This window comes from Mirounga angustirostris, unplaced genomic scaffold (genome assembly GCF_029215605.1).
Source record: "Mirounga angustirostris isolate CCGP_5_RB_7025 unplaced genomic scaffold, mMirAng1.0.hap1 SCAF_12, whole genome shotgun sequence".
Classification (NCBI taxonomy): Eukaryota; Metazoa; Chordata; class Mammalia; order Carnivora; family Phocidae; genus Mirounga; species Mirounga angustirostris.
The window spans coordinates 43,115,982-43,128,584 of record NW_026991720.1 but is presented as its reverse complement, the minus strand read 5'-3'; the positions used below and the strand labels follow the sequence as shown (position 1 = coordinate 43,128,584).

General features: G+C 40.4%; 1 protein-coding gene across 12 annotated transcripts in view; it reads left to right on the top strand.

The window, feature by feature from the left end:
• Positions 1-11,872, top strand: part of BBS9 (Bardet-Biedl syndrome 9) — a 452,171-nt gene extending 440,299 nt beyond the window's left edge. For 8 of the 12 annotated variants that reach the window (XR_010406427.1, XM_064575069.1, XM_064575068.1 and 5 more), the window contains 2 exons: positions 10,952-11,062; positions 11,274-11,706. Coding sequence is in view for 10 of the 12 variants with exons in the window: in XM_064575069.1 (XP_064431139.1) it covers positions 10,952-11,062; positions 11,274-11,305 (143 nt within the window). In the remaining 2 variants the exon portion in view is untranslated. Of the gene's footprint in view, positions 1-10,951; positions 11,063-11,273 lie in introns of all 12 variants that reach the window. The other 4 variants (XR_010406428.1, XM_064575070.1, XM_064575074.1 and 1 more) reach the window with 2 other exon arrangements.
• Positions 11,873-12,603: the final 731 nt, after the last annotated feature.

Below are 12,603 nucleotides of genomic sequence, written 5' to 3'. Positions count from 1 at the left end.
AGTCTTGAACACATTTTAAGTTCTCACTGTGTGTGGGGGGGATCAAAGCTTATTATTAAGCAGCAAAATTAGATTCCCAAACATTCCATGGGTTGTCATGGTGGACACACATTACAGTGACCTTCACCTGCCTCTCTTTGCTAGCCATTATTATCTCTTGCTGGTGGATGAGCTACTGTCGATGTGGTCAGCATGGCATCTGCGAATACAGGGAGATAGAAAAGTTGTAGAATGGACTGAAACAGAACACAGGAAAGCAAATATTTTATGTTGGAACTGGACACCTAGAACTAGATCGAAAAGCATTTTCTTCTTCTGCTTTGCTGAATTTTGAAACTGTAAAATTGAACCAAGTTAAGGATGGGGTGCTTCCACATTACAACAAAGTAAAGGGCAGAATGGAAGTAGAGATGAGAAAGATACAGACCTATGTCGTCCGGTTCCTCCTTTAGAGTAGCAGCGTCATCACATGATATCAACCTGATTTACCATGCTGTGGTAGAAACATATTCAGTGATATCATACATTTGCAACAGCTTTATTTCCAAGATGTGTTTTGATGAGGTCTGTGCCTGTTGTATTTATTATGTATATGTATGTATACACATTTATATATATATATATATATATATAAATATGTTGTTTTTTTTTTTCTGGAACATATCTGCTAAGCAAGCACCTTTCTAAACCCAATTTCACAGAAATGTTGGCTCTCCAAAATCGCTCTTAAGCACAGAACAGAGTTAACACACACACACACACAAACAGGTCATTAGTCATAATATTTCCAACAAGCATAACCTTACCACTTATGATGTGCTTTTAAGGAAATGTCAAGTCCAAGTATGGGACAGACCAGACACTTTGATCTGAAGTCCAATTTAGATGGAGATTGGTGGGGAATCAATCAGGGAAGTGCAGCCCCATTTTTCCTCCAGAGCTTTTTACCTTTTATTTCCACTGTAGCCCTTGTGTAGGTCTTTAATCTGTGTTTTTTCCACAGCTCTTCTTAGCTATCCCTCTTATTCTGCATTACGTTTTCCTAACTGCTAATGTATTTTTTATGCTTGAATATTTGATCATCTACACCTTCAGTAAGTTGCCCCAAATATCTTACATAAGAGTATGTTCACGGAATCATATCCTGCATTGGTGATTCATCCTTTCTCTTTCCCTTTCCTTTTCATCCTCTGTCTCCCTGTCTCTTCTACCTGCATCCTTCCTTCCACTGGTCCATTTTGCTGAAAAGTTTCTAAACACTCAGCTAAAATCACTATACAAACGTACAGTAGGAAACTTGGCTTTCTAAGCTTATGCTGTCCTTGGGTTAGAAAAAAAATAAATTTAGGGGCACCTGGGTGACTCAGTCGTTAAGCATCTGCCTTCGGCTCAGGTCATGATCCCAGGGTCCTGGGATCGAGCCCCGCATCGGGCTCCCTGCTCCGCGGGAAGCCTGCTTCTCCCTCTCCCGCTCCCCATGCTTGTGTTCCCTCTCTCACTGTGTCTCTCTCTGTCAAATAAATAAATAAAAAATCTAAAAAAAAAAAAAAAGAAAAAATATAAGAACAATTAGGAAAATAAACACAGTAAAGGAGAATTATCAGAAAAACTCCTGTACATGTCTGTATGCCTCTGTGCTTGCGTGTGTTCACACTCACACATGTATAGATAGATAAGGGGGGGAGGATAAAGAATAAAACATTTCCCAATGGCTGTATTTATAGAGAAATTGATAAACTACTATTCAAGTCTCTTTGGGAAGCTCTTCATATTTAAGATAGTGAACTATTCTTTTCAAAGCACCCATTCCCCACGCTTCACATGAATTATAAACCTTTGAAATGAAATCTGAATGTTAACCTCAAAAAAATACTCTATCCATCAACTAAATCTTGATTAAATGAAGAATATCACTGGTGTATATTTTTGAGGCTTCTGCTGTTTTTAATTCTAAGTGGCAATTCAAGCCACTTGAACAGATGATTCTTTGGCTGGCAAGTCAGAGCAGGGTCTGGGGTCATTTGTGATTCTCAGTGGCGCCTTGTTTGATTCCTCTCAATTATGAAGAAAAAAGAAGAAAAGTTGTTTTCCTCCCTGAAGGAATGGAACATTCTCACCCATACACCCAATTGACGGCAAAGGTCACCTTTGCAAGAAAATAAATCAGCAAATCCTAAAATATACCCAAAGAACAGCTTGCCAACCTGCTGGATTTTCTGTATCATTGAAAGGAAGTACTAGTTAGAACAGCCAACTCACAAATCCATTGAGATCTTTCTGGAAAAGGAGGAGTACTTGAGAAAGCTCTAGTGGTTTAGGAAGCAAGAGATTCAGAACTAGCTCTGGGACATTAGGGGCATGAGCTACCTTCTCTTAGCCTCTGTTTTGATATCTACTAAATGAAGGCAGTTGAACTGAAAACTGAGTTCTTTGATTCCACAAAAATGATGCAGAAAGTACATCTTGCCAAAAAAAGTTAATAGAGGGCAGAGATGATAAAATGTACTGTGTGATAAGCACTGTACTGGGTGAACATGGTCTCATATAATCCTCCCGATAGTCCTCATTAAGACCCTCTTTTTACAGATGGGGCAACTGATAACCTGGCCTGGGTCCTGCTGCCAGATCCAACCTGGTCCACTCCTGTGAGCTTCATGGTCTCGGTCAAGTCTCACTGTTGGCCTCCTTCCCCTTCAGTGGCCTCTCCAGTCACCGCCCACTTAGCTTTCACTTTTGATAAAAGGAAAGATAAACCCCTGGAGACAATTCTAAAATACTGGAAACCTTAAGAATTTATAAAAAGAAACCTCCTATAAAAATTTTTCCCCAGTCTAGTCATGAGAAAAACATCAGATAAATTCCAGTAGAAGGGCATTCTGCAATATACTTGACCAGTACTCCTCGAAACTGTCAAGGCCATCAAAAGCTAGGGGAAGTCTAAGGAACTGTCACAACCAAGAAGAGCCAAAAGAGGTATGACAACTAATGTCGTATGGTATCCTAGATGGAAAAAAGATATTAGGTAAAAACAAAGGAAATTTTAATAGACTATGGACTTTGGTTAATAATAATGTATTAATACTGGTTCATTGATCGTAACAAATGTACCACACTAATGCAAGATACCACAATAGGAGAAACTGTGCAGAAGATATGTAAGAATTCACTGTATAATCTGCTAAATTTTTCTGAACATCTAAAATGGTTTTGAAAAGTAGTCTATTAAAAAAAAAGTTTATCACTGCCTAAACCAAAAATATTGTAGCAGTAGGGTAAACAATATGCTTTTTTTTTTCAATTTATGTGTTTCACAATTTATTTATTTGAGAGAAGGAGAGAGAGAGAGCGAGTGAATGCACACAAGCAGGGGCAGGGGGCAGGAGGGAGGGGCAGAGGGAGAAGCAGTCTCCCCACTGAGCAGGGAGCCCAATGTGGGGCTCCATCCCAGGACCCTGGGATCATGACCTGAGTGGAAGGCAGGCGCTTAACCAACTAAGCCACCCAGGTGCCCAACAATATGCTTTTAAACTAGTACTACTCTTACTACTACTTCTTCTACTTCTACTACTACTACTTCTCCTCCTCCTCACCCTCCTCCTTCTCCTCTCTCTTCGTCATCCTCTTCTTCCTCCAACTCCCTCCTCCTCCTAGTTATTATAGTAACTATAAGGTGATCTAACAGTGTTAAAATGCCTCTAGGATCCTTTAGAATTAGGATACTGTAAAAGAGTAACTTTCTGTGAGCCTTGGATTAGGCCAGGGATCGGCAAACTATTTATGGTCCATGGGCTAAATCTGGCCTACTACCTGTTTTAGTAAATAAAATTTTATTGGAACACAACCAGTGCTCATTCACATTTACATTTTGTCTTTGGCTGCATTTGCACTACAATGGAAAATTGAGTGATTGCACCAGAGATCAGATGGCCTGCAGAATTTAAAAAATGTTTACTAACTGGTGAACCCTTGATTTAGACTATTTGGGTTATAAGGTAGAGAGTGAGGCAGGTAAGTGGGGCCACCAGGATTCACATGGGGGTAGGATCAAATATTAGAACTCAGCTAATCAAATAGAAGGAAAAGTATAGGATAGGGCATAAGTAAAACAGAGCAGTCAGTTTCAGAGTTGGCCACTGTTTAAGGTTTCTGGGCACTTTTCTTTTTTGTTGCAGAGCTGTGTCTTTGGCCCATAGGTGCATCAGCCTATGTGAACCCTGCCCTTTCAGACTCCCACCTTTATAAAGGGACCTTTATCTTGGCCTATTTATTCTTCTTTTAGTGTTCCTAACTTTTACCTGAAAATAGCCAAAACTTCCTGTGTTTTTCAGTGTCCCAGGCACTTACACACACTCATCAGTTTCTCTCTTACGAAGGAGGGATGCCATAGTTTCTATTTTATAGATAAGGAAACTGAAGCTCGTTCAAGTGAAATAACTTGCGCCAGAGAATCGGTTGGCTCATAAATGCTGTGCCACAGTTTGAATCGAGGATTCATAACATAACATTAAACCCCCTACACCATGCCCACCTACAGTGCTGGAACTGGCTTTCACTAGCTCATGAGAGCCAGTTGTTGAATTTTTAGATATTCTGTGAGCTAGGTGACAAACTCAGCCATTATTAAAAGCTAAATTATGTATATTTATAATCAAATACATTGTATCAGGAACAAAGATAATATACTTTAAAAATCTTTACTATTTTACTACATTTTACTCTATGCTCTGGAGGTGGTTGGTGTCTACAGAGTCTGTGTGGTGAAAGTGCTAACTGTGTGCTCTCCGTGCAACTCTGCCAAGCTCTTATTTGGCGATGCCACTTTGGTTGCTTGAAACTGGCCATGATGGGAGTATTTACACCATGGACATGGGCAAACACTACAGATCAGGGCTTTACTTCTCTCTCTTGCCAGCTAGCTGGTTACATATTTAGCGGCATCTCAATGTTTACCTTGCATTCTGATTTTGATCTCTAGCTAGTATTCTAGAGGATAGTCACATTTGTTTCTGGTGGGCTCCTATCTTGACCTTTGAATTCTGTAACTTTTATAGTTAATGCCACAGTAGCAACCTAGAGAGAGGACCTGAGCTCTTTTTTTTTTTTTTTTTTAAGATTTTATTTATTTATTTGACAGAGAGAGACACAGCAAGAGCAGGAACACAAGCAGGGGGAGTGGGAGAGGGAGAAGCAGGCTTCCTGCCAAGCAGGGAGCCCAATGTGGGACTCGATCCCGGGACCCTGGGACCATGACCTGAGCCGAAGGCAGACGCTTAACGACTGAGCCACCCAGCCGCCCACCTGAGCTCTTTTTTATTGTTATTTTTATTTGTTTGTTTTTCTGACAGTGGGTAGAAATTCCTTAGAGTAATTCCCTTGTTGAGAAAATATGTTCCACATGGTTAAGGAGGAAGTTCAACCATTTTATAGTTTGCTTTTAAATGCAGAGACAGGTTTGAGGATAGTTTGGACTCCCTAAAAAATCCTTGAGTTGCATTATCTTTATAAATATAGTGTGAACTCCTATTCAGAATTTTAGGTAAGGTTTTTTACTTAAATAATTTCCTGGCTACATGAGGATTTCTGTATGTATTAATGTGTTATTAACTTGCAAAAAAACAAATTTTTACAGCTAGGTATGGTTAACACAAATGAGCTTGTACATAATTTGGTAACAATTCAGAGGAATAGGCAGTGTAGTAAAGTGCCTCAAAAACATCCTCCTAAACATCATTGGTGTAGTCTCCAATTTATAGACTATCTTGTTCCAAATGCTCCTGGGCTGATTATTCACAATTCATGATACATGCTTCATGTTTTTAAAATTTTACCTGCAGGGATTAGCTACCACTTACAACATTGTTCTCTTATGCCAATGCACCCAGAGTCCCAACTCCTGATCGCAGTTTCCCTTAATGAATCTCCTCTTATAAAAGAGCACAGAAGTAGAAGTGGATCCCCATTGTTGTGGCGAGAGCAGGCACTGGGGAACCTGGACATCTTCCCTGGCAGGGAGGTGGGGGCTGGTCTGGATACTGTGCAGTGAGGGAGCTGCCCCCCAGATATTTGAGTAGAACAAAGATCACATAAGTAAGTCGTGAGAAGCCCCTGTTGTTGCCACAATGACTTTACTGGCTATCTGAACTTTAAATAATTAGGAGTTTGCTGAATGGTTATTTCTAAACTCTAATTCTATGTATCATATTAATTAAGGTAGACCATATCTTGTGTCACTGCTGTTAAAATGTGGCCAGAAGACTGGCATCTGCCTGTAGACTTTTTGTGAACCTGAAATTGAGAGTAAGTGTTTAGGAACTTGTAGCAATTGACAGAGTACTTTTATAAAGATTAAGTCTACTACTAATAGATGAGGGCTGGTATATTGTTCATTTCATTTTTCTAGTAATTCCTTTTATTGTTATTACATTTTACAAAAATATTAGTTTAGATAGATTAGAAATTTTTAAAAACTGGTCCTTTTGAGAAGCATGGCTGCCATGGGAAGAGCGGGCTGCAGCTCATACAGACTTGCTGTGTGACCTTTGGCGAATGATGTAATCTCTAGGTTTACATTTAATAAATTGAGACTTTCTAGCAGGCCTGATAGTTAGTCTTACAAAGCTAAGTCAGGGATGCAAAAAAATGTCAAAATTTTAATTTTCTTTATGAGCAAGATGGTGGGAAATTCGGTCTCAGTTATTATTGCCCACCCCACGTCCCCTAGCTCCTGTCTCCGTGGGGCTCAGAAAATGAGGGTGCAATACTGTCAACAGCCTCATTGCCTAAGCCCACAGCAGAGGCTTGGTGGATGAGGGAGTCCTTGCTGAGGTTGGAGCTCCTGATCCCCAGCCCTCCTTGTGCCTGCATCTCCATCCCTTGATGCCTTGCTCCCTTGGGGTGGTCCAACCTGGCTCTCTTTACCCCTCTGAATTACCACTAGAGAAAATCTTTCCTCAGAGATAACTTTAATATCTTCAGTGAGCTCAGGCTATGGAAAACTAAGGCTAGAAAAGAGAGTATTTTCAGGCTACTTTTTTTTTTTTTTTTTGATTTGGCCCCAGTACAAATTTCTGAGGCATGGAAGCACAAACGGCCTGGAGAAATTTGGGGGGAAGAGGCACAGGGGAGGGAAAGCTGAAGAAAAAACACAAATTAATATCAATTTTATCATTGTAAAGTGGGGCCAATAAACCCTTACTGATAGGGTTGTCTGAGGATTGAGTAAGCTAATGCACTGAGAATTCATAGCCAAGTGTCCAGCACACACTAGGTCCATAGTACTATGATTTCCAGATCAGGAGGTCCCTGGCTCTCACTTGTTTTTGCCTGTTGGCTCTTATGTGTTGCACACACAGTGTGTGTTTGGATGATTTCATCCAGCTGTGGTTTTTCTTCCTTTCTTTCCTTTGATGATACAGGCTCTAAGCCAAGGGTACTTCATCTGGCATCCATGGAAGCCAGGCTCCACTTCCACGGATGGGCTTCAGAGGGTCTCTGATAGTCTGGAAGTTTTATATGTTATTTCTATTTACTGTTTACTCTGAAATTTTTAACAAACAAATGTTTTTTTCCTAGCAAAAATCTCATCAGATATACTCATCTGTCCTTCTTAGCAGATTCAAATGTAGTAGCTGTGGGGTGAGGACTAAGATTCTGCATTTCTCACAAGCTCCCTGGTGATACCCAGTGCTGTGGGTCCAATGATCTCACTTAAAATAGCAAGGCCAAAGTGGCCTTCTGACTTTAAGGATGTGCCTTTCATTGCCTATTAACTTCACCAAACTTGCCGTTTTCTTTTTTTCCAACATATCTGGTCATCAGAAGCAGCCGCCCTATTCGGGAATGTTTATAATTATAAACATTTCCACTCCACAGCTATTCAATCTGCCAGTCTTGACCTCTACATGCACTTCATTCCAGTTAGCCATGGATAAAAGCTTACATAATTACATAACAGGGTTTTGCCCATCATGTTTGCTCCCACTCATGGAGCCCCCATTTCTTACACATAGGTGGGCAATCTAACCTCAAAATTCTGTGTTGAAGGCCTGCTTTTTAGAACTATTTCCAGTGTCAATAATTTTTGCAGTAAAGCAGAGCCTGAGGCAAGGATTAATATGATGGTTTATTTGACAAACTCAGGGAAGGGAAGATGAGGAAAAAGGTAAGGGAGTCAAGGAAATATGTGATATAATATAAAATGGTTCATCCTTGGTTCTTCTCTCAAAGAGCCATGAAGAGACCCAGCAGATACATCTACCCAGCACACAGCACTTTCCTGGAGGTTGGCAAAAAGAAAATAATAATTCAGAGTCCACCTGGGGAGAGGCAGGAGGGGAATTCTCTGCCCAGCTTTTTCCCTTCTCCCATTTTCCATTGGTCAGGATGCCAGATCCAAACTGGGAGGTAGGAAACTCTAGGCATGTGGTTGGTCAGTCTGGCTGCATGGAGGCATCCGAAAAAGGGCGGGGGGTGGGGGGGTGGGATTCCCAGGGCAAATGACTGGTCAGCCCTGCAGTGGGATTTGAGAGATTTTTTTTATCTCTTTGTACTAAGGACAAGGAAAAAAAATTTTGTGCCAAGAAGAAAAGAGGAAATTACATAAGTTGTTCATAGTCTCTAATGACTGACTTGTCCTTTTATGTCCATGTGGTTAAAGAACTAGGAAGTACTTTTAAGTCTTTATCCTTTGTCTTGCCTCAATATGAGTCAGCTGGAATAAAAAAGGTGGACTCTACTTAATCAGTGGAGATCTGCCTCTCTCCACAAATGTGTGGCAGACACCACTAACTGATCACTGCAGTCTTCCCATTTGTTGGCTGGGTATACTTCTTCCCCACTCCTGAAGTTTCTTTGTGTGTGAAGATAGCTATAGGAGTACAACATTCCTGGCCTCACCCTGCTTCCTCCCTCCCTCTGCCTCAAGGATGTCTTAAACTGATTTGTGAGTGTGCAATGAGAAACCAAGCCATTCTTGGTCCTTTTTTTTTCTTGAGATCAGGTTCTGTTCTGCAAGGAGCACATCACTTATTTCTGTTCTTCCCTATCATTAGTCTTACAGAAGTACTTCCTCACCCCACATACCCTAGTTTTCATCTCAGTTGGGTGAGGGGCCAGGAGGAGAAGGGTGCTATTTCATGGGCTTTGCCAAGGTCCCAGCACCTCAGTGCCTGCCTTGGCCTCACAATACTCTAAGCAGTGCTCCTGGCCATCACACTCAGTGGATTTCCAGGTGGAATAAAACCTGCTGATACCTGAGTCCTGCAGCCTCAGTACCTCTGGCTAATGCTGCAACTGAGGAGCCATAGAGTAAGTGGTCAGATGACATGCGCTTTAGGTGTTGTCAGGCTTGGGTGGGTGAGTTCGGTTAGGAGCCATGTGACCTTGGCAAGTTGCTGCATCTCATTAGATCTGTCTTATCTGTAAGATGAGAATAATAATATCTATTTCATGGTTTCTAGAAACTAAATGAGATAATATGGTCAGGGTTTCTAGCATTTAGAAAGTACTCAATAATGGTAGTTATTGTTACCATGATACACAGGCTTTGGAAACAGATTAAAAATAAGGGGTGCCTGGGTGGCTCAGTTGTTAAGTGTCTGCCTTCGGCTCAGGTCATGGTCCCAGGGTCCTGGGATCGAGCCCCGCATCGGGCTCCCTGCTCCACAGCTGTTCCCTCTCCCACTCCCCCTGCTTGTGTTCTCCCTCTTGCTGTGTCTCTCTGTCAAATATATAAATAAAATCTTAAAAAAAAAAATAATTAAGCCTGGTCCTCCTTCTGGATGGGGCCCTTGCCGTTTTTAGATATAGCCAGGTAAGTTTCATTGCACTGTTGGAGAATTCTAACATATCCTCTTGGGAAACCTCTGAGGCTACCTCTAATTCTTATTTTATGAATGTGGAGATGCTTTTCTCTCAAGTTTTCCTGGGCATCAATTTCTTTTTTCAGAGTTGATGCAGAGGGATGAATGGTAAGGTGTATTCTCCTTCAGACTTGGGATCTTGCCACTTGCCTTTCATTTGAGTGATGTGGTTTACAAATCAGTGCTGCGATACCCTGTCTTTCCTCATAAACCCCTTCATGCATACAGCCAAACTTGAGTACAGAGACTTTGGACTCAGTGTGTGAGAAGCCTCAGAGAAGGAAAAGAAAAAAAAAAAAAATCACACTACATTAAGAAGAAGAATGGCTTTGGAAAAAAAATATGTATAGTGTACAGCATGTCAGTACATTTTCAGGAAATGGTAGCAAATTAGTCAAATCAAGTTACAGATACAGTCAAGAAGTTATCACGAGTCTCCCCTACAAGATTTTGGTGAATAAAATCAAATGACTTATACCCAATATTTTAAAAGTGCAGTGGTGCTGGCTTATCCTCAAGTCACTGTGGGAACTGACTGGGAATTGAAAGCTTCCACAATGCAGCATGTGGCTTTGCTGTTGAATTATGAAGCGTTTGTGTCTGTACTGTGAGGTGCTGGACGCAAGGATAGAATCAAAGTGCAGAGATACACCACCACAGGCATCGTCTCGGGATGCAGGCAGCCTTCCTCTTGGCTCAAGAAAGGTTTCATTCCCGTGTGGTCAGTGTGCTTTTGTTTTTATAGTTTCTGATGCTCTGATATTAGAGAGAATTCCTGCTGGGGTACCCTTATATTACAGATACCACATACGCTATAGGTTTTGTCCTTTCTGACTTCAAAAAGAATAAAGACAACACCATTGCTGCTATTGCTAAGTGATCTTGGTATAATATGTCTTTGGGGCAATAACTCATTCCCAGTATTTTCACCGAAGAGAGACATTTAAAATTATTCTTTTTGGTCTGCTCCTGAAGATTGTTGTCACATCGTTTGTTACCTTTATGATTGGTATGTTCTTAAGCTGTGGTTGCTGTGTGGAGAGGCAGATTTTCCTACACACTGCTTAAAATATTGTATTTTTTCCAACTAGGTGGCTGTACTACCATCCCAGAATCAGACTTAGAGGAAAGATCAATAGAACAAGACTCCGCTGAACTGTTTACCAACCACAAACACCTCATTGTAGAGACACCCATGCCTGGTAAGAAAATGGGTGGCCTTCACCAATGATACGTCAGGGATAGTGACACTCTGGCCAGTTCTCGTCATACCAGAGAGCCTTTTCACAAAGCTGCTTGTTTTCCAACTTCTTCATCCTTCCCCTCAGCATTGGTGCAGTTGAATTTGATTATTTGTATATTCCTTTCAATATTGAAACCTTTTTTCTCTCTCTCTCACTCTCTTTTTTCTAGAAGTTTCACCCCTCCAAGGAGTCTCGGAATAGTTCAAGTAGAGTTGTCTGGATGAGGGGAAGATGGCCTTCCCAAGGCTGATCCTGTGTGGACCTCATGCCAAGCACAGATGTAGGGCTGGTCCAGGTGCTTCATCCATCTCACCTGCTTGGAGATGATACTATATAGACATGGGGATTGGGATTTTTTTATTTTGCTAGGAGGACTTGTAATACCATGGGCAGGTCAGTTGAAACTTGTCTTACTGGGAAAAGCTATTGCCGCTTTTGGTCATCTGTATGCTTATAGCCATCGGATATAGTGAGAGGACATCTTTTGGGGACAGACTTTATAACGCAGAGACCTAGGTCCAAAGTAATTTGATACCCCATTTTTTTCACAGAATTCTTATATAGTAAGTGTATCAAATTTAATAAAGCATCTCGTTGTCCAATAAAATCTTGGATTTGATTTATAATTAGAGGGTTTTATAGTTGGTCTCTACATTTTTTCTTCAAAGGAAAAGAACTGAAAGGAATTGAAAACTTTGCTACTCCATGGTAACACTCAAATATAATTGTTTTATAAATAAACTACAGAATTTTCATATGATCTATTTACTCTGTTCTAAAAAATGGAAGAAGGTAAGTTTTTAGTATTGAACAAAAATGTTAAAATATTTTTAGGGAAGGTAGTATATTAACATCCTCTTTAGATTACCCCATGGTGACACCTTTTAAAAATTCAGGTTGTAAAAGAATTCACACATTAGAATTAAAATGTAAGGTTTTTTATATTCAAGAAATAAAGGAGATTTTGCCAATTTCAAGTTAAAATTACAGTTTCAAGACTGATTTAAATAAATTAAAAATAAGTCTGTGCCAGTTTGGGAATGCCTGTCAGTCAGTATAAAGGGGGATATGGTTCGTGGTTTTTCTATATGTGAAATGTCAAAAAACTGCAGAGGATTTATTATTTCTAGCATTCTTTTTTAGGAGATGCAGCAGAAGATGTAATATTTTTAATTGTCAAGCATGGAAGTGGACAACTTCTAGCCTTTGGACCAGAATCAACCATTAGGTTAATTTCACCCAGCCATTGGGGACCAGTAAAAGATGTCATGGCTCCGCAAATGACTATAGTTGCAAAAAATGCCACACTTCTGATCATCTTTAACAACTTCATTCAAGAAAGGTTACAAAACAAGTATATTACTTCTTAAAAAGGTGTTTCCGTGTTATGTCTCTCTCTCTCTCTTCCTTTTTTTTTTTTTCTTTTGGATGTTTGGTTCCTGTGGTTGTTTTTTGTGCTGTGCATATGTCCATGTGCTAATTTCTGTTCTCCTTTCTCT